Here is a 26,425-nt window from a genome sequence, read left to right as displayed (position 1 = left end):
CCGAGTTACAGCAAAATCCAACATATAGGTTATCTCACACCTCCAAGCCCAAGAAAAAGTTAAATAAATTAAGTTTACCTTAATATTATGCATTCTGCAAATCTCTTCCACCTCTCTGTGGAGTTCGTCTGAACGATTTAGTAAAAACAATTTTAACATTTTCCAATAAGTAAATTTAATACGATTTTCTCGCCGTTATTTTATTTTATTTTTTTTTCTATCAGAATTTGGCCTAGATTACGAACTGTAGGACAAGGCTGAACGCCAGTAAAATTGAAAATTTTAAATCATGCCCTTTCATGCTGCAGAAAACAAATTAGTCTTAATACAACAAACCCAACAGCAAGTGAAAAGCTGAGCATTTCCTTGGCACGCTCTCGGCGGTATCCATCACAGCCTCAAAGTGTGGATTTATTGTATTGTGTCAGCCTAAACACTAACAGCTTGACGTTTTCTTCATTTTCATTCAAACCAGCTCGAGCTCTCGCTGTTTATAGCAACAAGCTGTCGAATCCCTTCAGCAGGATCCTCTCTAAGTGTAAAGCTGCACAAACTCTTTTTGATGAGTCGCCGTGTTAAGCTTTGAGGTTAAGGCAGCTAAAAATACTAGGTTGGGGAAAAACTGTTTCAGAGAAGTGGTTTTAAAAAAACTGATCAAACCAACTATAGCGTTGGTCTCTTCAGCATCCATCAAACCTAGAGGACTCTAGACTACTCCTCCTTTTTCCACAGAAGACGAATTTGAAGAAAACTTGAATAAAGCCTTAAAAGGAGCTATTGTTGGTGTAAACTATATTAGATCCTTTGTTTCCTTTTTCTTTCCCCAAATGGCAGAATGGAGGCATTTTGCAGACCATATCCAGTCCTTTTGGATGTTCAGCAATAGCCATTGTAGTCAACAGAAAATTGAAAACTCAACACAGTTTACATATTAATTCTGCACACGAATCCGAATGCTTTTATTTACAAAACATGCTGGGTGCGGAGATGGCTTATTGAATTCAAAATTGTAAATTGTAACTTTTCTGTCATCTGTGATCAGGTTAATTGAAACAATAGATGTTTTATTGTAGAATATATTGAGTAAATCTCTGCAAGAGCATTTTAATACAAAGAGGTGAAAATGGTAAAAAGGAGAACAATCTGTGCATATGATTTCCTATCAGCTATGCTTAGGCTTCCCTTTCTTTGTGCGCTGCATACGTAACGAAGGGGCATGTGGCATGACAAATTCTTAGGAGTGGAAAGCCACGTCTACCAACATTCGTCGTTTATTTTTTTTTCTTTTTTTTTTCCCTTCACCAACCTCCTGATCATCCTTTCCTTATCCCCTTTGCCTTGCTCTCTCCAGGCCAGATATGTGTTATGAATTTATGTGCAGATAAAGCAGATCTATCATCCTGTCACAAAGGCAGGGAAGGGAGGGAGACTGTGGAATGCCCTGGCACGGGGAGCAGGGAAGGGCTCCGTGCAAAGTGCCATGCTTCCCCGCACATTCCCCGTTGCTCCTGCCCGTCTCCAGTAATTCAGCGTGGCTGCAACGCCCCGGCAACCGCGCTTATCCATTCCTGTCGTACCTGTACCAGCCGTTCCCACCCCTGTCATCGGAGCACCGGCCATACAGCCGGCAACACCGGCGCCTGGATTAGCAAGAAATCCGGCCTCAGGTACAAACCGAGGTAGGCAGCAGGCCGAGCGGCTCGACCGGCTGCCAATTGTGGTCTCCAGTTACGCAGAACGGCAGCTACCTGCCCATCAGATAGGAGGCAAATTACAGAGTGTGTGCAGAGCGCGGAAGAATGAACTATCGGACACCATCGAAAAACATCGAGCTCGCTGATCCAAATCACGGCAAGGTCTGCGGTGTCAAAAAAATCTAGACAAATAAATAAATATTAGGAAAGTAATTGTGCATTTTGAAAATCTGCTAAAGGCCGAGGAAGATGTTCATCTCATTGCAGGATGACAGCCCTAAAACAAAGTACAGCATGAATTACAACAGAAGGGTTTTGATTAAAAAAAACAAAAAAACACCAACATAGTCATCTTTTAAAAAACCAAGGTCATGTCCAGACCAAATATAATTGAGAATTGTCAGGCAAGACCTGAAAATTAGCTTTTTGGAGACAAATCTCCGTCTAATCTTCCTGGGCTTGAGCCATTTTACAAAACAGTAACAATTTTTTGAGTCGAGGGGGCCTGAATACATTTGCATCCTAAAATCTTAACTGTGAAAAATCCAAAATCTCTGTAACTGTTTCCTTCCTCTTGACAGTTAAAGGCTACTTTGTTGGTCTGATACATAAATCCTTATACAATACATTGTAGTTACAGTTTTACAATGCAACATATAAACACTGCTAAAAAAAAAAAAAAACACACGCTTTGGGAACTTATTTGTCCCGTTTAGCTGATAAAACCACCAGTGTGCATATTTCCACTAAGACAATTTGAGTTAAATTTACTAAACAGTTGTTCACGTTCTTAAACATCCAACATTTTGTCACTTACTGATGAAGAACTGATGACATGCAATTGGTTTTTTCTTGCTCCTCTTCTGAGTCACTGATTTGCAAAAGAAGAATAGTATTTTGTCTCAAGCTTGAATTCACTTCTCAAATGTTGAGAATAGTGCGCTGACTAAAGCGCCGCAGGACAAGGTCAACGTCTGATTGACTGAACCGAGCCAAAGTAGAGGAAATTTAACCAAACAAATGATCAGGTCCAAACTGAGAGTAAGTGTAGTTTCATTGGTAGGTGCAAGAAAAATATGGTTGGATTTGGGAAAAAAAAGAAATTTCAAGCTGTTATTCATGACTCTAAAAACGAAAAGAAGATTATTCCTCAACAGAGATGATATGAAGGCTGAGGCAAGGCCTTAATACTCTACTAAGCCGAAAATTAAACGTTTTTAGATGGATGTCAGCAAAACAATTTCAGTTTCACTTTTTGCAACTGGAAGAATGAACCTAAACAAAACATGTTTTACTTGCAGAAAGGGTTTTTACCCACTTTTACATGTGTAGGGCTCACGACCATTAATTAATTTCCTTTCATCCATTAAAAAAAAAAAAGAAAAAAAAAGTATTTTCAACTTGCAATATTAAAACAAAAACACATACAAATTAGCTTAGCTTGGTTTGTGTGGGTGTGCAGGGCAAGTTTTAACGTGGGCTTAATTGTAGCCCAAACCTTTTATCCTGCAGCTGTGGGTGGAGACGTTTGTGCTACCAGGCATTTTGAGACCTTTTCTAAATATCTCATATTTCCAGAAAGGACCCACGTGAATTTGCAAGAAAATCTGTCTCAATAAAGCCTTTCTATTTAACTTGATCGTTTGTTGCTGTGCTGGTTTGTCAGAAGATGGATCCAGCTGAGAAAAAAAAGTACAATGATCAAGTAACAGGCGTTAATAAAAGTTTGAGCTTGAAGTATTACAATATAATAAATAAGTATTATAATTAACTCGCCCTTGCAGTTAATTAGCGACGTAAAAGCAAAGTGTAAAGTGAGAAGAAGGCAAAGTAACAGATGAAGACATAATCACTACAGTAATAAATACAACTGAAAATTAAGGAGGCTTATTAAAAATTTATAGAAATAAATGATGAACAATGAATGTGTTTTAGTGTGTAGCTAAAAGAGGGAAAACAATTAATCAATAAAGACGTGTAGCTATTACCCGTCTCTTTCATAAATAGTCAGAAAAGGGACTAAATGAGAAGTTGACTAGTGAGTCTCAAAGACTATTGTGTGAATTCAGTTGTATTTAGTGAATTAGAGACAGTATTTTAGCAAATAATAATTTTGCCACTTTCATGTAAAAAATCTAATGAAGCAAAATGTCCTTGTTGGTATTATGTCAATAAAAAAAATATTTACACTTATATATTCTTCATTTATTTTTAAAAACCAAAAAATGGGTTTTGCACCACTGTGACCGACACATTATAGGATACAGTATGTAAAGCGTATATTACATACATTCATTATTTTTACCAACTGCAGTCGTATCACTATCGAGATAAAATTTTTGTCTGAATTGGAGTTCAAAAATTGGTGAACAAATGGGTTTTTGGCCCTGGACTCTATGAAACCTGGAGCATCGTCATATTTTTCACCAACTTCATTTAGTTTTGATTGAGCTTCTAAAGTTTTCCACACTGATAATCAGATCAATAAAAAGATTAAAACAACTGAAAATGTAATAAACACAGTTGGGGTGGGGGGTTGTACATTTCATAGTGCAAATGTTTCCGTTGCCAAAACCCAAAAATAAACTCAAAAGTCAGTGTCTCTGCTGTTAAATCAGACTCAGCATCTGCCAATACGCCTCTATAACAGTTTAACAGCATATAAACAGACTTTTAATGAGATTGCACAAGTGACATATACAGCCACATAAATGGAAGCCTGTATAAAATTCAATCCCACCATGAGTTATTATGAACTCAAACATCCGCAGTCTATAAAGTCCATAAACATCCTAATCAGATGTGCAATTGCCTCACTTCACTGAATGTCTTGTCAAATCCCTTAATGTAATTTTTTTTTTCTTTAACTACTCGGCTCGGTCCACTCTGTTTCCCCCCCCCACTTCTCTTCATTTTTAATGCCGCTTGATTTTTTTCTTCTTTTCTTTTTCCTCTCTCCTTTCTTCCCTCGTCTGTGAGAGGAGCTACACGGTGGGAGTGTGTTGTCTGAGTGCCAGGGCAAAAAATAGACGGCAAATTACAGAGCCTTCTGAGAACACCCCACCATGCAGCATGACCTCAAAATAACACAGCCAGACATATAGTCCCATAGAAACGCCAAGTACACATTACGCCGTCCTACTTCTGGTTCTGCTCGCTTGACGTGACGGTCGCACAGAACCCTTTGCCAACCAGCAGTCCGACGCAGTGTTTGAATTTATGTGCCTCCAGAGGAAAGTCTGAGTCTCATTCACAGATGTTAGTGTGATTACAGCCTCGTCTTGGCGCACTGTTTCAGAAAAGCACACACCTAAAAGTAGTTACTGCTACGTATCGGTTCCTTTGCCAAGGTCAGACTTCGTCACTGCTATTTCCTTCAGAGCAACGACTGTTTTCCATCAGGAAAAAGATTTAAAGATGCGCTCCTCACTGTAAATTGTCACATGCGCTGCAATTCTCTTCAGTGTCCCCAAGTTTTGTCACATTCCAACCGCAAATCGCAATTGGGGCTTTTTGCAGTAAACCAACAGAAAGTGACATAACTGTGAAGTAGAACGATGACGCTGTACGTTTTTCAAAACTTTTCAACGACTGAAGATGTAAAAAGCGTCTTGTGCATTTGTGTTCAGCCCCCTTTTACTCAGATAAACCATACAAAACCTAGCACAACAAACTGGCTTCAAGATAATTCATTCCTAGTGTGTCCACCAGTATACGACTGATTCCATTCAACAAGCCTTTATTTTTGTTTTGAAGGTTTGTTGAGGAATATCAGTGAACAAACACCATCATTATGATTAAGAGAGAAGGCTGACAGAGTGCCAGTGCAATTTCGGAGAAATCTAATTCAGGGCTAGGTGATAAAACAATATCCAGAGATTTGGACGTCTGACAGAGCACTATTTGAAAATGGAAAGCGTCAATCATAACATAACAGTAAAACCTACCAAGGCATTGCTGTTCATCTTAACTGAGAAAGGCCGGGAGGGAGAGCATGAATCAGAGGAGCTGCCAAGAAACGAGCCACGGAGATCAGCAGAAGAAGATGCTCCGGTCAGATTAAACCCGAATCAGACTTCGTGGCAGCGTTATATTGTGGGAACTTGTTTCTTTGGAAATTGACAGCAAAACTTATCAGAGTTCAAGGGAAACTATGTGGATCTGAATTCAGAGGAGTCTTCACTTTCTAGGAGGGAACCAACTCTAAAAGTAAACCATATCTACAATTATTCATGTGTTAGAACATTCCTGAGCTAAATACAAAAGACAAAAAAAGAAAAAAAAAGAAACATTTACTTACTACTGCTTTCTATTTGCTCACAGTTAACATGATTTGGGTTGATCTACTGTATAAAAATCATTGCTGGTGATTGTAATGCGACTAAATTAATACCTTTTCCAAGACGCTGTATTTAAACCTCCGACAACGCTGATTTACGATGCAAGCGGTCAAAAAACCAGGAACCCAGCGGGAGTGATGAATGAGCATCACAGGTGTTTGTCACACTCACCTTGAGTGAGTCAAAACAGGCAATGACTCTGCCGTTTTCCACCTGACAGCTCTTGGCAGGGTGGGCGAACTTGCACTCGTTGTCCGGCCGCGAACACGTTCCTCTTTGAAATTCCCGACACACCTCCAGCGTCAGCCACTTCGTGTCCCGGATCGGTGTCACATTCACCGCCATTTCAAACTGAAACAGGAAGGGGTCGATTGTGGGGAGCTAGCTGTCCAGCAAGCTTGCTGTTCTCTGGTAAAACCGGGGCAAACGATGAGAAGGGATAGGTTGAGAACATGAGAAAACAAGAAACCCAAAACAAAAAACAAAAACAAAAAAACACAGAGGTTGTGCTCCAAGGTTGTGATCTGAAAGAAGCCTGTTGGGGGGGGCTCTCCTAACACCTGGGGTCCATCCCAGGAGTCTGTTTGTGGCTTAAACTGGAGTCCTTCAGAGCCTGTCAACTGGGGCTTGTGTCGCCGATGACCATACAGTGTTGTCTTGTAACCTCTCTCTTAATGCACACGCGTGCACGCACAACCCCGGTTCTCTCAATTTGCTCAGTTGTCAGCCGAACCGTCAGACGAGATGAACGGCACAACGCGGTATCGATCAGGCCTGGCCCATGATGACAGAACGCAGGGGCCGGCAGACGAGGTGGGAAAGCAGCTGGAGGAGAGGAGAGCCGGCGGAGACAACAGCAGTGAAACAATTTTCTTCAGCTAGCAGGAGCCGATAAAAGCTGTTTGCCTTCAATATTTGTCTGCTGAGAAGGTGCGGGGGGAGAGGGAGCAGGGCCTTCACAGAGGAGGCTTGAGTGGCATGGATGGTGGAGAGAGCAGGATACGGGGGCGGAGGAGGAGGTGTCGTTTGCACAGAGACGGCCTTAGCGGATGGAGCTGGCAGTCATGGCAGCCCTGGTGCTTTTGGTGTGGCTCCAGCGGCTCCGGCGGACTTGGGCAGGCACGGGCGGCCTCAGAGGAGCCAGACGGCCAGGGGGGTCAGCACATGAAGGCACTTCTCTCTGCAGGAAAGCACAGGTCAGAGGTTAACACATACAGGACAGAGTCGCGTATAAAGCTTCAGTCAGTGCATCCTCCTATACATTTTCCTCCTGTAATCAACCTTGTCCGCCGGCTCGGGGAAAAATCTAATCGGAAATTGTGAAGAGAGAGAATTTTAAGCATTTAAACTGAAGAAGAAAAACAAAAGAGAGATATGAGAAAATGAGCGAAGCGGGCAACCATATTTAGAACTCTGACTCAGAATCAAAGTTCATTACAAAACAGCTTTAATTTATGCGTAATGCACTTGAAACATTTATACAATCGAGAGGAATCCTCAATTTCACTTATTAGCATTAATTACAATCCTAAAAACGACCCAGCTGTAATATTGTAATAGTTAATAATGTAATCATAGATGATAGTAATACCACACGGAGCGCAATTGAGCATGAAATGTAAAGATTAGTAAGTTGTAAGTAAGCCTGTCCCTGGTGAGACTGCAAATGGCCAGTCAGCTAGCCTGACGACTCTAGCAATGCTGCTGGCTGCAGGCCAAAAGGGAGAGAGCGATTTGGACGGGATGAGGTCACCATGAAGGACAGAAGAAGAGACAGAGACGGACTACCTTCATATTCTCCCTGTTCACTATAAATGCCTTGCTAAAACTTTGAGTCTGTACGTAGCTGATTACATTAGTTTATTTTTTGGGTGAGGAGAAATCTTGCTCCTTTACCAAACATATGCACATACTACATTCAAATATATGCACAACCTGCTGAGGTTGAGATTAAAAGACGACCACCTTAGCTGTTTTATTTGTTTGCATAGCTAAAGCCATGTAGCTACAAAGCAGTCATTAAGCTGGGTTTTTATTTCTTTAACCCAAATGCTGGATTTATGCTGTAAGGGCAGATGTTGGTTAGTTCCAAATGAACATTGAGTCAAAGATTTTGACCCAATGTTGGGTAGGAGGCCAAAACGAGCCTCATTGTTCTTCACAGACCCACAGTTGGAAATACACACAAGCCCGATCAGACTTCACTGAAACCTGATTTTTTTTTTCTCTTTGTGTAAAATACTTCTGATGAGATGACATAAGTGTAGCAAACCCTGCAAGTAATCAACCTTGTAGCATAAGCAACATATTAATGTATTTGTGCTCTGTGTTTGACAGCTTGACAAAGCCAATGTTTAGTTTTTATGAGTTCTGGTGTTGGTGGAAAGCACAAACATTCAACAGCTGCAAAACACCAGATGAATAGTGATGAGTCGGACGGATGAACGCGTTTCATGGAACAAAATGCCGTGTTTTGTAAGTGATGCAAAACTGAGTGGAATGGGGGAAAAAAAACTTTTTCAATGTTCCAACTCTACGTGAAGTTTAAAAAGAATAAAGCTTGGCACTTTCACTAATTTTGTTAAGCAAAAGCAGTGTTATATTCCTCCATGTCCCACAGTAGACAAGAACATAAAAACAACTGAAAGTTACATTAAATGTCCATTAAGTGTCACTTTTGCATTATTGGGTAAATATTTAATTTAATGCAAAGTTCCATTAAAGTTTGCATTAAAAGTGTCAATTTTGCATTAAAAATGTCACTATTTACCGAATGGCACTTCATGACAACAGTCATAAACATTCATGAAGCCTACTTCATGCCAGTCTCATGCACATCCCTTCTAATAAAGTGTTACCGAGAAAAAACAGTTTCAACGGTGGAAAAATGTGCAAACATGATCATACACTTAGCTTGCAAAGTTTTCATTCTCACATTAATAGCTATAACTTGGGTATGCTTTTTTAAAATCTAGAATATAGCAGTGGATTCTGGAAAAACAAGCAACTTAAACCCAAAATAACTCAATTTGTAAGAACATCCAAATAAATGCAAGTGACTGGAAGCAGCAGCAGTGTTAAATGAGTAGGTCATGACCTTTGACCAACAATAACTCCTACTTTCTCCAGTGGGTAATTTTACAAACAAGAACAGCTTAACCAGCCAAGATGTACACGGAGTCAAACTCTCCTTCTCTCTCTCAAAAAAAAAAAAAAAAAAATATATATATATATATATATATATATACATATATATGTATATATATATATATATATATATATATATATATATATATATATATATATATATATATATATATATATATATATATATATATATATATATATATATATATAATATTACCATACAACACTATGGAATCCATTCATTTGTACATTACCAAAAATAATTTAAATGGGTGTACATGAATTGTTTACTTAAATGATGAATGCTTCCTGGCTTACTTAGTTTGCTCATATTTCCAAAGAAGATGAATTAAATTTAGAATTAAATTCAGCCCTTCTGTATGCCACAGGACAAAGTCAACTCGAAACTTAGCAGTAGAATAGAGAAGCAGAAAGAAATGGTGAACTAACAGTTAAAAAAAAATGCACCCAAGGCTCCCACCACAGCCCTGCTCTTGCTTTTCCTGAGGTCATGCATTTAAGCAGAGAGGAAATGTGAGATCAGAGCAGAAGCCCACAGAATATCCAGTAGCAGTCTCATGCACTGAAGCAAAAGAGAAAATAGTCCGTTCAAAATAAGTGACGGGTTTAAACAGCTGGAAAATTTTCACAAATTTCATTAGACAAACTTATCCTTGTGTCTTAGAGGCGTTGGATGTTAGTTTTTTGTTGTTTTTTTTCTCAAAGGAGTTCTGTTTTCTTTGGACGCTCAGAAGCTCTTGTGCAATGCGGTGCTGAAAACAGCTACATCAAACTGCAGCCAATTCAATAAACTGGGCTCCACCTCTGTGTGTTATTAGCGGTTGTTCAACATGGAGGACTGAATGAGGTTCACTCCAAAATAGAAAATGGGAACAAAGTCATATCAGATGTGAAAAATGACTTCAACATCGAGGGAAATATATAAATAAAGGCTCAGTCAATAAGCATCTTAGGGTCTGTGAATAATGCATGTGGTCATTTCCCATAGCCAGAGGCTAAATATATTATTACACCTGCAGATCCACTAGCCGAGGTAATAAGGTGGGGTTAACGCTGAGCTCAAGGGAGATGTAGATCATATGCAACAGTAATTGCCCCATTGCCCTTAAAGTGTGCACTTTAACATGTAGAAGAATTCAGTAAAACACTAGCAAAGTTTTTCTCTTTAACATTTTGTTTTTGATTTACTGAAATACAACCACAAACCTAAATTTAATTTACTGGAATTTGAAGTGACAGATCAACAATCGTACCACACTGAAGTGGAAAGAAACACGTGATGGCGGTTTAAGGTGAACGCACCTCCACCACCTCCAGCTGTTTTGGAGTTTATCTCACAAAAATCCAAATAGAATTGTGTAACGTGATAAAATGTGGCAAAGCTGTGTGAATAAAAAAAAAAAAAAAAAAAAAAAAAAATATATATATATATATATATATATATATATATATATATATATATATATATATATATATTTTATTTTTTATTTTTTTTTTTTTTTTTTTTGCAAGGCGCAAGGGTAACCGTTACCTCATTATAAGAACAGAGTGTAACGCCAAGAGTGCCACAGAGGTTCAGGTAATCATCCCTCAGTTGAAGAAAGTTGTCTGATCTTCAGCTCATCTGTCAACGCTAGCCTCGAGTGACTGCAGCGAACCCAAACACACACACACGCAGACCCACGTGTGTCAGAGATGGAGACTAATTTCTGAATTTAAAGCATTACTTTCCTAATTTTTCTCCAGTGTTTTCGCCTGCGGTAAACAAGCCGGGGCGAAATGTAAACACGTTGATACAGATTCTGTCTCCGCGCTTCCTGTTGCTGACCGTGACCTTTGCGCACGGATCAGTTTGCACACACTCACAGCAGATGACATGGCATAAATTACAGCAGAGGTTTATCAACCCCCGTCTAATAAACACTTTTCCGAGATGTAAACACTCTCGGGGCTAATCATCATTATCTCTTGTTCAAAATGTTAGAAATGCATACAATGTGAAAGCAAATATTGTACGGCAAATTTTGCTGAACCATACACAGTTCAGTCTGAAGTTTAGTGGATACAACAAACATGTTAGTGAAGGTGAATTGGTCAAATGAGACGCCACTTTATTAACTACAAACAAAAATCACATGAGTGGAGGGACGTTAACATTGCAAATAACCTTTAACTTATCAGGGAAATGGTGGTGGCAGCATCATGAGAAGATGTGCAGAGTTGTAGAGAAGATAGATTGAGCTGAACACTCTTGGAGGAAAACCAAAGGTTGCTATGAATTAAAATACTTATATGTGTTTAGAAAGGCCTAGTCAAAGTCCACACCTAAATCCAATTGAGATTCTGTGCCAAGAATCGAAAATCGAGTTGGCACCTCAAAATATTTACAGCTAAAATTGCGGTGTCAGATTGTTTCATTAAGTGTTAAATACACAACTTTTCCAATTTTTGTTCGTCAAAATTTGAAAAACCGTGAGAATTTTCCCACCGCTTAACAATTATGCAGTTCTGTGTTGGTGGGTTGCGTGAAATTCAGATAAAAAAAACAGTAAAGTTTGAAGTTATAGCATGAAAAGGTTTAAGAGAGACGGATAAGAAATTCCACATACATAGTTTGTCGCTTCACTTTAAGAAAGTTTAAGACCCTTGAAATCGAGATGGAATATTATGAACTCTGCATCTCTATTTTTATCTTTTCACTGCAGGACTGCAGCATCCTGACCCCACACATTGGCATCGTTTCTGCTCTATTTTTAAATTAATTCACATTGTCTGGCCAAGAAAACAGCATTGTAATTGAATGAATGTGAAGCACAAGTATGGAATAAATGTTTGGATTTGTTCAGATGGAAAACCTGTGAGCAAAAATACAAAGCCAAAAAAAAAAAAAAGACTAGAGGCCATTTAATGGACCGGTGACACTGGATGTCCTGGTATCCAGTGACAATTTGACATGAAAGGAACATAAATGATTAAAAACAACAAAAAAAACACAGTTCTATGAAAATTAAGTTTAAAGAAGTGATTTCAAATAATTAAATGAACAAAAAATAAAAACAAAGTTACAATTAACAGGACTTAAGCTTTTGCATTAAAGCCATGCTTTCTGTGGTTTTTGCTTGAGGTAGCTGCAAATCCTGAAATTAATGTGCACAGTTTGGCACCAATCATGTGGAATTCCACAGTTAACTGAAGCCACATTTGGCTCTTCGTGCACGAGAGCAATGTGCAAAGGAAGAATGAAAGGAAAACGTAGCAAACAGAAGCCAGAGATCTGAAGAGCCTATTCACCTTGAATAACTCCCTTTGGAGAGAAAAAAAAACAAAACAAAAAGCCCTAACAGGAAAACAAGAAAGGTTTCGGGAAGAGGTTAAGAAAGTTTGATGATCTTTGACACAGAGAGCGAAACAGAGGCGTGACGGCGAATGAGAAGATGAATTTGATTTAAAACAAAAGATTCCCAAGAGTCACTGCGTCAACTATCGTCTGTTTAAATGTCCTGGGAATTGGTGTGAGGCAATCAAAAGGGTTGGAAATATGATATTCCAGACATTTTCTGTCACGTTTTTTTTTTTTTTTTTTTATCTTGCCACATGTTGGTACATCTAAAAAAGAAATAAAAAGAAAGCAACACACACACACACACGTCAACACAAGAAAGAATATTGAACCACAAGAGAATAACTGAATTTTCGTCAGTGACGACAGAGCATCTACAGAACGTAGATCTCAGGTCACTGACACTCAGCTTGCATTGCTTTGTGACACACATATATGTGTATTGCATCTCTATGTTGTTTTGCTCGTGCTACAAAAGTTGCATGTGATTTCATGCGTTCATATGTGCATGCATTTTATAGGACGTTGTAAATTATTGTTTGTCAGACGTCTTTTTGGAGGGGGCTGATTGCACAGCTTGATTCTGATTGGCTTAGATGCCCTTTAACTTCTATGGAGACACACTGTGTTAAAGATATCTGCAACAAAATGATGGCAGCATGTAGCTGAATTATTGCCTGCTTTAAAACAGACTCATAAAAATGTTATCTAGGGTTGAGTTCAGATATTCATGACCTCACAGTGTCAGAGTTTAGGAGGTGGACTTTTTGAAAAAAGGAGGAGAAAACCAAAACACGAAAAAGAGAAAGTAGAGATGGAACAAGGGCAGAATATTCAGCAAAATGAGAGGCTAAAGGACGCTGACTGCAGCAGCTGGACGCTTCGTATTACATTGCATCGCCAGCTGACGAGGATATCGTCTGTAAACGACCTGCGCTGACCTTTGGGTGGGGAGAAGCATTGAGGAAAACTTAGATAGGGGAGTGGAGCCTAAGAGAGAGGTAGAACTACCAGACTGACAGTGATGGGACACAAACAAGAGGAGTTAGTGGTGAGAGACAGGGGCTGGTCTCAGGTTGAGAGGCGTAGGTAGAAAAACCGTTTTTATCATCCACGGATGATAAACACACACACACACATATATCGCTACATGTTCCACGTCTTTTTCTCTGCATCCCTTATAGTTCTAGTTCCGCCCTTGGGCACAAACCAGTAGAAATAAGAGTGGAAAGGAGTAAGGAGAAGAGTCGATTCCTTATTTCAGTGGACTGCTGCTGCTTCTGTTCTACCATCTTGATACGTTTTATCACAGTTTATCTCTTTTGATTTCCCCGCTTTCCGTTTTTTTTTTTTTTTTTTAGTTTTTTTTTCTCTATTCAGCTATTTCTTCCCATCAAAAATTGTTTCAACGTCTCCCCGGTCGCACCAGTCGTATGGTGTGACATAAACAAGTCGGTGAACGTGAGCCCTCTTTTTAAAAGTACTCGTCCTCGCTTTATTTACCTACACCGCCTCGCCCTTCCCTCTACCTCTCCTTTACGCTGTCTCTAGACCGTTTCTTGTTCACACAGCACCTTATGCTGCAGTATCACCGTAAAGTGCTGCAAGGTCATCATCGCTACAGCAACTGAGTCAACCGCGCTTAAAGCAAGGACGAAGCGGTTAATGGTGTCAGGTCCAGCCTCATGTCATGGCCATATGGTCAGAACGGCAGAAAGACGTTGTCTTTAAACGACGTTGCACCATCAATGCAGCCTCTGCTGAGTCTGTAGCAACAAGCTTAGATGTCGCAGCAGCAATGGGTTGAGGTTAAGGTGCAATGTTGAAATGTGTTATTTTAAAATTTAGTAGAAAAGATCACAAAATGACCTCAGATTCTATAAACTATGCAAATAAATAAGTAGTTGGTTACAGACATCCACCAAAGTTACTATGATAATCATGTTCCACTATTCAAAGGTGCAAAACTAATAAAAATGTCAATTAGTTAAAGACTTGCTTAAATTCCTTCAGATATTCTGTTCCATCATCCTCGACCAAAACAGCTATTTAAAACATTTGTCTTAAACTACTTTTTATTTGGCATGAAAGGGATGATTTGGACTCTTTGAAGTTAGATTTTGGGAATTTATTGGTAATAGTTTTCCTACATATCAACATGAGCTTGATGATTATTAAGCTCATGGGTAACAAGCTGGTCAGATGAGCATTGTTTGTTTTCATGGACTTCAGCCATTTGTAACAACTCCAACAAAAGATGTCAATATCAATGGATTATAATGCGACATGATTAAATTTGTCTAATGCATGCCATATAGTTTCCAGTTTAAATGCATAAAATCCACTTCGATCTCAGGCATAGACAAAGTCAAATGTAGATGAAAATCCAAATTGTTGAAAAGTTATTTGTGCGAGAAAGCCCGGCTGATTACACTATAGGGCTGTTGTAAACGAATATTTTAGTAATCGAGTAATCTATCGATTATTCTTACGATTAATCGAGTAATCGGATAAAAAAAATTATAAAATGAAATATTGGTAAATCTGGCATAATACCGGTGTTACTATCAGATATCAATATCAGTCCAATTTTTCATATTTGAGCATCCCTAACAGTTGCTTTTTTGTAGTTTAGAAAACTAACCTGTAACAATAATAGCTCACTTTCTAAGTTAACCTGAAGAAAAGTTATAGAAAAATCTGAAATTATATTGAATTTAATAACAAAGAGGCAGGCTCACAAATATGCTTATAAAAAATGTCTACAATCCAGCTTTTAGTTTATGTATTCATCTTCAGTGAGTTTAATAGATTAATTAAACTCACCTTGCCACCTAACCTGTCACGCTTTGGGTTTGAAAATACGGGAAATGCCGCCTGGAGTGGGAGGAGAGGGCGAATGAACGAACGTAAGATGGGGTGGAGGGGAGGAAATAGACCAGCGGACTGACGAACCGTTAGACCGGGGGACGAACACGGGGGGAAGCAATACGGGATATTTACGACACCTTCACTGGTCACACTCAGAAACTCATCTACCAGCCATGTACGATGCGCTCCGCCACCCGTTTCTTCAGACCGGGATATGAAATTTATTGTGCGGTTCGTCGGTAAAGCTACATTTACACGGTAAGCATCAGCTACTCAGCCGCCCGCCCTGTTCAGGCTATCCGCTCACCTCAGCGCTCTTCCCGCCGTTCGCTTTCAACCAGCAGCCCCGGAGGAGAAATGCTGCCGTACTCCAGGCATTCCCCAGTCATTTTAAGGATGCTTATTGGTTCCCCAAAAACGATAAAAAGTCGGGCATTATCATCAATCAATAAAATCCCCACGGGCCAATCTTGAAGATTGGACTTTATGCCGCTGAGACTTAGCTTTTGTCAACAACTCAGAGGCGGAAGTCAGAGCTCCGCGCAACGCAAATGAAGTCCCGGCCGGAACACGGTGCGCTAACTAATAAAACATAAATTAACGAAGCTTCGAGGCAGGTAAATTTTCCTCGAGGAATTTTAGTAATCGAGGTACTCGAATCATTCGAGGAATCGTTTCAGCCCTATTACACTAACTTGAATTTGCAGCAATCCCTCCTTTTGAACAAGCACATATATATTTTATTTTGAATAATTCAGGTTGGCCGCTCTTTATTCTTATTTGCTCAAGTGTGTTCAGTTAATGAAAGAAAAATGTTAAAAGCCCTGCTCGGCTGGCCCTTTTGAAATGAGGTAAGTTAATCACAAACAATAGACATCTTTATTCCTCCTTTCACTTTCTGAACACATTTTCTCCTTGCTTAGACGGAGGACAAAATCATCTCCTCTATATATTTCCAATTAAAATTTGGCAAAGGGCCATGATTCCAAAAAATACCTTAGACTTTAGAAGGATTTATGAGCAACACCGCAGAGCATGGATTCATTACTTTTCTTCTACCAATCAATCGCCTCACAAGCAAGTAAGAACGCAGAACATATCTGCCCATATTCTTGAAGCTCTTTAATTTACTTCATCTTACTCACTAAAGTATGCCACAAAGACATATTGACTGAACGAAGTGACGGATCTGCATCAATTTCAGAAGAAACGCACCAAAAGCATGCATGAAAGAAACCAGGGTGTTGCTTTTCAAGACCTAACCATGTGCACAAGTGCCCCGCCATTTCTCGCGTGCTCTCTCGACGCATAGCTTTCCCTCGCTCTCACACAAACGCACACATAAACAAACTCAATCTATGCCTCGCTCCTTCGGCGATAAGACAAACAGAGGGGAGGACAGACGACAAGTGCAGCCAGTGGCACGTGCGCAATCTGTTGTCTGCACCGTGATATCAACGCAACTGCTTAAAAAGCCCTGCGTGCAAACATAAAAGAAGGAGCGTTTACGTGTGAGTTAGACAAGAGACGCACGAATGCGCGGTCTTGGTGTGTGCTGCGCAGAAAAGGTAATGAAATGATTTGCGTGCGATGCATATACGGATATTGTTGTGCAGGGGCCATATTCTGCAGTATGGCTTGTGATGCCACCGAGGTGTAATGCAGCGCCAGCGGAGGGTGTCACTGAGTTCATGGACATAAACCAAGCCACTGCCAGACTAGTCTGCTCCTCTCAGGAATAGCAATGGCCGAGGTGTGCGTGCGTGTGTGCCTGCATGTGTGTGAGTATTTGTGAGTGTTTTTTAAAAAAAGAGTGTGGGTGGGAAGATTGAAAAAGATTGGAAAACAGCTAAAAGAAGAGGAGGATTCCAGGGGCTGGAAGACAGATCGATGGACAGACAGGCAGTCTCTCGAGAAAAGACAGTGAGTGATAGATGTCCAGGGGATATAGAAACATCTCAGGCAACAGGGAGAGAAAAAAAAAACACCCACTTTAGAAAAAAAAAGAAAAAATCCTTCTAGTTTGATTTCACCACATCGGCATGTGGCATTTCAAGCACATAGGCCGTTATTACTCATGAAAAATTGCAAACAGCAACTCGCACACACACATACGCGCACACACACACGCATTCTCTTCTGCACAGAGGCATGCAGAAAGCCCTTTTAAGGTTAGTTCTGTCACTCCTACTCTGACACTAAAGCACATGTCAACCTGGATAGACGTGCAGCCATGAATAAGGGAGATGTGTAAACAACGAGAAGGCAGACAGTGACAGGCAGATGGACGGACAGGTAGACTGGTGCGAAGGCACAAGTGGCATGGCCTGTGAAAAAAAAAAAAAAAAAAAAAAAAAAACAGAGCGGAGATATTCGGTGAATAATGAGATAGAAGCCCAAACAGACAAGAGGGAAACGGAGATGTTTCTGAGAGAGAGGGAACATAAATCGAGACAGAAATATTTCATAAGCGATCGGGGAGATGAAAATCTCTGGCAGGGTATGGATCACGAAAAGCGAGACGATTGCTGAAAGATGCTAAACGGCTGAAATACTTTTAGCCATTAAGATCAATAAATAGAATATATTTTAGAAGATCTTTTTTTTTAAATGGTGGGAATTTTTCACATTCTGAAGTCTGGAATTTTAGATCTAATCAGGAAATACCAAAGAAGTGGATGTTCCCTGAAAGAAAACATCTCCAGCTTTCCAAAATCCCTCTTTCTCTCTCTCTCTCTCTCTCTCTCTCTCTCACTCACGCACGCACACACACACACACACACACACACACACACACGAACGGAGCGGCACAAAATCTCTTTTCTCATCATCAGAAAAGGCATAGGGCACAACGGGGGGATAATCTGTACTCTTCAGTCATCTATGACCAGTGATTCAGTTTGACACCTTAATCTGTGGAAATCACAGAGGACTCCTCCATGGAGCCAACTGTATTTACTACAGATTACATCTTCCACTGGTGTGCATTAGTCCAGTGACAGCTTTGCAGACTGCAGGGAAAACAGCAATCACATGCCACTGACAAACTCCTCGTGATTTTTGCCACTCAGTGAATGGCCTTGCAGGACTCCCCCCAAAACCCATCAGCGGTGTGAGTGGCTGTCAATCCGCTGCTTTAAAGCGCCATGTGGAACTCCCACTTTCAGAGACATTCTCCTAATGTGACCTTTGTCAGTGAATCCTCCCTGTTTTCTTTACCCTTGATAACGGAAGAACTTAAATCAGGCCAGAAAATGCGCTCATTTAATGGCACATGTGAACTAGTTTCCGTCACTCAAGCAAACGCTAGCGACAGCAGGGAATTTGTGTTGCTTTTCTTCAATGGGACAGGTAAGATAATGATACTAGAAGGAAGAACAAATGCCGCTCGCCGCTAACGGGTCTCTTTTTAGAATGGATGTTGTTGTTAAAAGTCGACAAAATGTTAGCTATTTACAGTATTAGTAAGGTCTTCTAAAATAAAGTCAGATGAAGCACAAATATGTGGGAAACTATCTGTGCCAAACTAACTACTATTCCAAGACATCAGTAGATAACAGGACGGCTCAAGAGAGTGTCGCAAAGTTGTCTGCTCCGCGTCTTCTTCAGATCTTTTCATGTCCGTTTCCTTCAGCGGTTCTTGGTGCAGCGCCACCGCAGGCGAAAGGCAAGAGCAACAAGTTTTTCAAAGGGTTTGGTTCATTTGACACAGTGCAGCGTGAAAGTGAACCGCACTAGCTGAAAATGTAGCAAATCTTTCAATTTTGGTCCCCAGTTGAACCGAGTCTACCGCACCGTCAGGCGTGAAAACATGCTCGGTGTCTTTTTGCTCTTGCTACCCTATACTCTAATGACCTTGTGGCTCTCTGTACCCTGATCTGCAGAGAAGAATTTTCTTTTTTTTGGCCAGACAGAGAGAGAGAGAGAGACAGAGAGACGCTGAATGAACCATAATGAACCCCTAAGACAAAGAATCAGACAGAAAGCTGCAGAGAGAGAGAGAAAGAGAGAGCAACAAAGGCAAGGATTTGTGAGAATGCAAAACTGTGAAACAGAAAGAGAGGTGTTGAGATCAGAGGCTGAGAAGGATGTGTACACAATAACAACGGACATGGCACCGATGAAAAGCAGAGTGTAACGCATCGGTTCGAAAAGCACAACGTGGAGCCGCACAAATAAATGCTGCAAAAATTATTTGGACAGAAAGAAGACTTATTGTGCTTCCAGCGACGTGCATATTAGTGGGTGGACCACCCACATGTCTTCATGATTTCTTCTTTTACAAATGGAAGTTCAGTTTTCAGATTCGGTGTTTGATTTCTGTAACATCGGAGCTGCACACTTAGAAGTTCTTCCCTCACAACATAAGAATCTGTGGCTCTAAGCAATGAAGCTTTTACCTCGCCAGCCTGTTGATCCAGACCGTTCAAGTTTCAAAAGCAAGCTTAGCAACTGGCAAACAGCACTGGTATTGCATTTGGTAAATAAGATGAACCGGGCCTTTGTTTCAGTTTGCATGAAAGCAAGACACAAAACATCACAGGCAACAGGATCATAGGTGGCAAAAGTGAATGAAAATATCAGCGGATATTAAGAAATCTTAAAGATTAGATGAATAAACTGTTTATTTTTCCCCCAGAATAGAAACTGGAAATAAAATACATTCCTTATTTAGGTCTGCTCTCTCTTCTTCCTCATGAATGAGAAAGTTCACATCTTCTTACATTTCCAGTTCAATATAAATGGCAGAACAGCACCCTCCATATATACACACACACACACATATATATATATATATATATATATATATATATATATATATATATATATATTCATTCATATAATAAAACTGTGTAAAATTTTACACAATTTCCAAATAAAGGTTTAGAGAAAAGATCAATCAATCAAGTAATAGCACATTTCAGCAACAAGACAGTTTAAAGTCCTTTACATCATAAAAACATAAAATTAGAAATATCACATAGTCAACAATTGTGAAAATCAGCATCAGGCGTAGCATTTCGTCAAGTTCCATCATTAAAATCAACTTTTGATTTGAGTAAATTCATTCAATAAGGGTAAAAAATGAATTAGTTCACAGCCAAAACCAAAAAAATTTTTGGTTCGTTTTTTCAAACGCAATTTGTCCAAACATGTTTGTTTCCTACTGGAAGCAATCTTATTATTTTGGAGCGGTAAAGCCAGAGTTCTGACTTGAACCTGATGAAGAATTTTTGACGAAAACTAAAGATTATTAATGTCAGTTCAAGTTACCAACATTAAAATAATCAGTCAGTAAATGAAAGAAGGGCTTGGTTGATGCACATTTCCAACAAGACGTCCCAAAAAGAAACGTGATTGCTTATCTTTTGAGAGAAACAAACTTATTGGTTGAATAAAGATAACTCAAGCAATAATTAGGAATTTTAAAACTACTGAAATAAGGACCAACCAAAATGGCAAAGAGGTAAAGAAAATCTCTGCTGTTAGATTACATAGCTGCAATAAAAGATAAATGTAATTTAGCTTCTTTTTTTTCTACCAGACGGGCCAACTAATGATGTCTAACAATAGATTTGTAGCACACCCAACCTCTGAACAGCATCTGGGAGGGGCCAGTTCACAAAACAAGATGCACCTTTTCTACAGCCATGATGTCCTTGCCCCACATCCTCTGCCTGTTTCTCAATAAAGTTACAATTGTACATCATCTGTAAAAGGGAGATTTGTCATTTTATAACTTTACTTCCCTAAATGGAGAAACACCAAATCCTTGTTTTTTTCTTTTCTTGTTATTTTACATTTTTAACTGATTGATTTATGCTTCCTTGGGAGCAAATCTGCAACTTTTCTTTGGTCCTTTTGATCCCTGTAGGGTTTGCTTGCATGTCAGAGTATAACAGACGGCCAGAATGACGCTAGATTTTTGAATAATTTCCTGAGTGCAGTCTGAAGTCTAAAGCAGCAATCGTCTTGCTGGTAAGTTGGAGTAATGCAGTGAAATTGAAACTGCTTTTTTTTCATTCATTCCTCCATGCAAAAGGATTTAATACAATTTGCAACAAACGCACAAATCAAAGTGTTTTCTGGAGAAACTCATGCTAATCTCTGCAGTTTTTTTTTTTTTAAAACTGAGTTATTGTTTGTCAGCTCAGGTCTTTGCCCCGTTAAAACTGCTCAAGTCCAACTAACACTGATTTTGGCTGTGAACTAATTCATTCAGACGCATCCCTTAGCAGCCAGATCGCGAATAAAAGATACGAAAGGACAGGATGAATAATAATAATAATAATAATAATAATAATAATAATAATAATAATAAAAAAACATAATTGACATAGAGCTTTGTTTCTAAGTAAGCACATAACCTCAGACATATAAACCCAGTAAACAGTAAAGACTTACTGCCTCTCTGCACGGACTCATCTGACTGCTGCTGAGGGGAGAACGGGAAGCGAAAACCTCATGCTTGCTTCGCGGCAGTCCTCTCTCTTTCACTCCCTCTGTTACTCGCCCCTCTCTCCTCCTCCTCTTCTTTCCCTTCGCTTTCACCCTCCCCTGCCTCTCTTCCTTCCTACCTTCTCCTCCTCCTCCTTCTTTTCCTCCCTCCCTCGCTCCCTCTCTTGGCAGAGCCTTACTGTATTCAGCAACACCAGTCTCCATATAAGGCGGCCCCGCTAAACATGTCGCACATAATTTATCCACGGCAGGCAGCAAGTTCACCTTTCACAGCTCACACTTGGACCGCATGAGAGAGAGAGAGAGAGAGAGAGAGAGAGAGAGAGAGAGAGAGAGAGAGAGAGAGAGAGAGAGAGGACGGAGTGTTGTTGTCCAACTTCAGCTACGTTCCACAAAATTTCACACTCGGTAAAGGTGCGCGCGCAACTGTTTTGAGTGCGCGCGTGTGTTAACAAATGCTAACAGCCAGACCGTGAAAACGCTACCTGGAGACCAGTACGCGGCTCACCTACCTACATCGTTTCCCCGCCTCTTTGCATCCCTGCCCGCCTGTGAATCTTTGCAGATGCTGTGAAAAGCTGTGTCCACCTACAAGCCCACTTTTTCCTCAAGCTCTTGTCTGCGCTGCCGCCTTTAAAATCTGACTGACAGGGATAAAAAAAAATCATAATAATAAAAATAATAAAAAGAAAGAAAAATAACCCTTCAAGAAATAAGTTGTTTTTTTAAGAGGATTTAAACGTCTTTGTTTTGTGACCGAAACGGGAAACGGCAGCAAGAAAAGGTTGAGGTGAAATAAAAGTGTCAACAAACGAGATCCCCGCAGAGTGCTTCCTGGTTGTGAGCATCAGCGCAACTATCTGTGATGATGGCTCAGTTTCTGCGCTATCAAAAAAAAAAAAAAAAAAAAGAACTCTGCTGACCTCTCCTCCGCCTCTTTCTTCCTAACACACTCACAGAGAAACAAGAAAAAAAAATAACAAAATAAAACACCATCCAGACAGCAGTTGCAAAACTGATGAAAACAAAAAGCGGTGAGTTACAGAAAAAGACAGATTGGGAGGAAGGGGAAAAAAAAATAATAGCAACTCTTTGAGTAGTGGTTCTGGCTGGTATTTTCCTGCCTCCTCCACAGCTTCGGTCCACTCACAGGACAGCAAGAGTCACAGCTCTGTTGCCATGGCGTCTAACTCCATCAAACGCTACGTCAGGTGCGTGTGTTATGTGTGCGAGCATCTGTGACCGTGCTGGCGTTTTTTTTTTTCTTCTTTTTTTGCTCATCAAAGTGTGTGTGTGTGCGTGTATGTGTGTATACGAGCTGCATGCAGGTGGGTGTTGCCAAGTGATTCAGAGCCACATCACCGGTTGCAATATATCAGGTTTGTTTGGGATTTATCACCGCACTGGCTTTTGTGTGTACGAGTTTGTATGCGAGAGTGGAAGAGTAAGGTGTTGATTGAACAGCAGCCTGCAGCCTGCTCTCAAAAGCACCTATGATGAATCTCTGCGCTGCTCAACGTGTTAATGTTTAGCTCCAGCTACTATAAATATTTATCAGCTCCTCATAGAGCCAGAGCAACTCACCGTGGGGCCCCAGCTTGTGTGGAAATTTTGATTTTCGCCCCGCATTGTCTTGTGCCCTAAAAAGGTCCTGCAGCTGCTTTGCAGGATTATGCTGAACTTTTAACAGGTTCAAAAATGTATGTCATTGTTGTTGTTGTTTGTGTTAGGAACGAAACAAATTCTAAAATATACATATATCTATACCAGCAATAATATTCAGAGAGAAGCTACAGAATTTATTATAGTTAATTTATTGTCAGTGACCGTGGAGTAAAGATATCAGCGATTGATGCACATTAGAGAAGGCGCCGGGCAAATGTTACAATATATTATAAAAACACAAAGTTAATAAAGTATATTAAACCTTTAATTGTGGCTAATCACATTTAGAGCCAGCCCAAAGCATAAGCAAACAAAGCAGCTGCTTGGGCTCCCCTGAGAGTGGGTGGCCTCTCGCTTGGACTATAGATGGTAAAACTTTACATCTGTGTTTAAATTTATTGAGAGCAACACAGCTTTTAGACTTCAAATATTTCTGGAGAGTAAAATTGTTTCCATTTTGATTAAAACTTAAAAAGAATATGCTAGTAAAAACCATGCTAAATAGAATATAACAGATATTTATGATAAGTCATAATTTACTGTTGATGGACTGATGGTGTTTGTAATGCACACTGTGATCGGTGGCAACTGCCAGAGCTCATGTTGTAACCAGGGTTAAAAACAGAGTGAACACACAACTTATTTACTATTTATTTATCAAATGATGTAAGGTCGGTATGTCGAATTTCAGTCTGACTCTGTAAAACTAAATCTATCGAAAATGTTTTGCATATTTAGGGCGTTTAATGTTAAAAGCGAATCCTTTCATTTGACCTTTCCAGATTTATAAAGACATAAAACTGTTAGGATCTGGGGAAGGCTGGTTGGGGGGTCTCTAGTTTCTCCACCAGGGGGCATCCTGGGACCTTCTGGAGGGCGTGAACCTGGAGCTGCACACCTGCTGCCACTTACCATCGTTTGGAGGGGTTTATCAGGACGGAGCCGCCGACACTCCAGTGCCAGAGTGTTAGCCTGTGATGGTAATATCATTGTAGCTCACCTCCGACCATCTGTTCTCCGAGTAACCTCCTTTGTGCTGCCTTCTCCTAGGTTGTCGTTCTGTGAAGCCTTGAGTGTCTTCGAACCCCTACGAACCTGGTCAGATTACCTAAGATCCTCGAGACCCCGCGGAGTTTACCCGTTGGTGGCCACGTCCCCGAGACCAGCCCTCAGGTCTGTCGGCGGCAGATCCCTGGTCAAGCGGATCTCTTCCGGCACCTGTCTGAGATCTTCCTCCACTCACCTGTTCCGCCCTCTAGAGATACTCACGCCCTCGTTCCAGCCTGCCGTTCCGGATCCTAGCGGTTCGCCTCTCCGTGCTCAGACGAGCTCACCGGCAGAGATCCAGTACCACGCAGACGAGCACCAGTTCCGGACCACCTGTTAGCACTGTATTAAATAAATCACCTTTACCATTACCTGTCTCCAGAGTGTGTTCTGCGCATGTGGGTTCGACAAATTGCTCTCAACATGACAGAACACTCTGGCCAACAACAAACCCCAGCAGACGCACTCCGAAGAAGCTTAGCGGAACAACATTCTCTAATTCAGAGCCACGATACTGCCTTACGAGAACTAAATAAACGCCAGATCGAGGCAAATAATCGTCTTGATGAAATCGCAAGCTTTTTACAGTCATCCCGTCAGCAGGCTCCAGAACCTGTACCAGTTCCCCCACCCAGTCCCAGTACCGCAGCAGCCGTAGTCCATTCCACGTCTTCAGAGTGTCGGCCACCCAACCCAGAAAGATTCTCAGGTGACGGGAGTAAGTTCAGAGGATTTCTTTTCCAGTGCACAATATTATTTAATCACTCCCCGCACTGTTTCTCCCATGACGGAGCCAAGATCTCATTCATTATTTCCCACTTAACAGGCCAGGCGTTAGACTGGGCAGAGTCGAGGTTTTCATCATCCACAACATATGATTGCACCTTTGAGGAATTCTTGACAGAATTTAAACAAGCGTTTAACCAAGACTCAGACAAGACTTTAAGTTCCCGAGATCTGCTAGAAATTAAACAGGGTCATCGAACCGTAGCTGAGTTCGCCATTGACTTCCGCATTAAAGCGGCGGCGTCTGGGTGGAACCCTCCGGCACTTAAAAGTGCTTTTTACAACGCCCTCCAAGATTACATAAAGGACTTACTAGCAACTTTAGACGAGCCCAAGACCCTGGAGGAGTTGATTAGTTTGGCTATCCGTTTGGATAACAGAACCCGCGCTCGGGCTAGAGGTAAAAGAAATCCATCTGTGAGAGTGGCTGTGGAGGGCTTGTCACCTAGCCTTTCTGCTGCAGTCGTTCCGCCGGCGGCAGAAGCGGAGCCCATGCAGATAGGACACACTCGCCTCTCCCCCGAAGAAAGGCAGAGACGAATTAATGCCAAACTCTGTTTGTATTGCGGCGCAGCGGGCCATTTCATCGCTTCCTGTCCAACAAGGGTAAAAGCCAGGGTCCGCTGGTAGATGCGAGGAGACTGGCGGACCATCAAATTAAAGAAAAATCTCCTCGTTTACTACTACCCGTCACTCTTTCTGTTCACGATCAATCCATAACGCTTTCAGCTCTAGTTGATTCCGGTTGTGAGCGCAATTTAATGGATTCCAGCCTCGCACAACAATTGTCCATTGAAACTGTTCCTTTAAAGGTCCCCTTGAAGGTTTCAGCTCTGGACGGCAGAGCACTCTACCAGATAACCCACCAAACTGTTCCGCTGAATCTTCTGATCTCTGGTAATCACCATGAAAAGATTTCATTTTTTATTTTTCCCGCAGCCAGTTCCGCTATCATCCTGGGCTTCGACTGGTTAGAATGTCATAATCCCCACATCGACTGGTCTGAACGACACATAATTTCCTGGTCCATTAACTGTCACTCGTCTTGTCTCCGC

At 40.7% G+C, this 26,425-nt stretch overlaps 1 protein-coding gene across 4 annotated transcripts in view; it reads right to left on the bottom strand.

The window, feature by feature from the left end:
* Positions 1 to 23,975, bottom strand: part of LOC106927079 (muscleblind-like protein 1) — a 71,491-nt gene extending 47,516 nt beyond the window's left edge. For 3 of the 4 annotated variants that reach the window (XM_015002396.2, XM_015002398.2, XM_088011995.1), the window contains exons 1-2: positions 21,819 to 23,975; positions 6,206 to 7,214 (exon numbers count right to left, since the gene is read on the bottom strand). In XM_015002396.2, coding sequence (XP_014857882.1) covers positions 6,206 to 6,379 — 174 coding nt within the window. In that variant the 5' untranslated portion in view covers positions 6,380 to 7,214; positions 21,819 to 23,975. The remainder of the gene's footprint in view (positions 1 to 6,205; positions 7,215 to 21,818) is intronic. The other variant, XM_088011994.1, reaches the window with a different exon arrangement.
* Positions 23,976 to 26,425: the final 2,450 nt, after the last annotated feature.

This window comes from Poecilia mexicana, unplaced genomic scaffold, assembly GCF_051168715.1.
Source record: "Poecilia mexicana isolate PSO_F unplaced genomic scaffold, ASM5116871v1 scaffold_13, whole genome shotgun sequence".
NCBI classification, from domain to species: Eukaryota; Metazoa; Chordata; class Actinopteri; order Cyprinodontiformes; family Poeciliidae; genus Poecilia; species Poecilia mexicana.
Note: the sequence above shows the minus strand (reverse complement) of the source record. Positions and strands in the feature narration are given on the sequence as shown.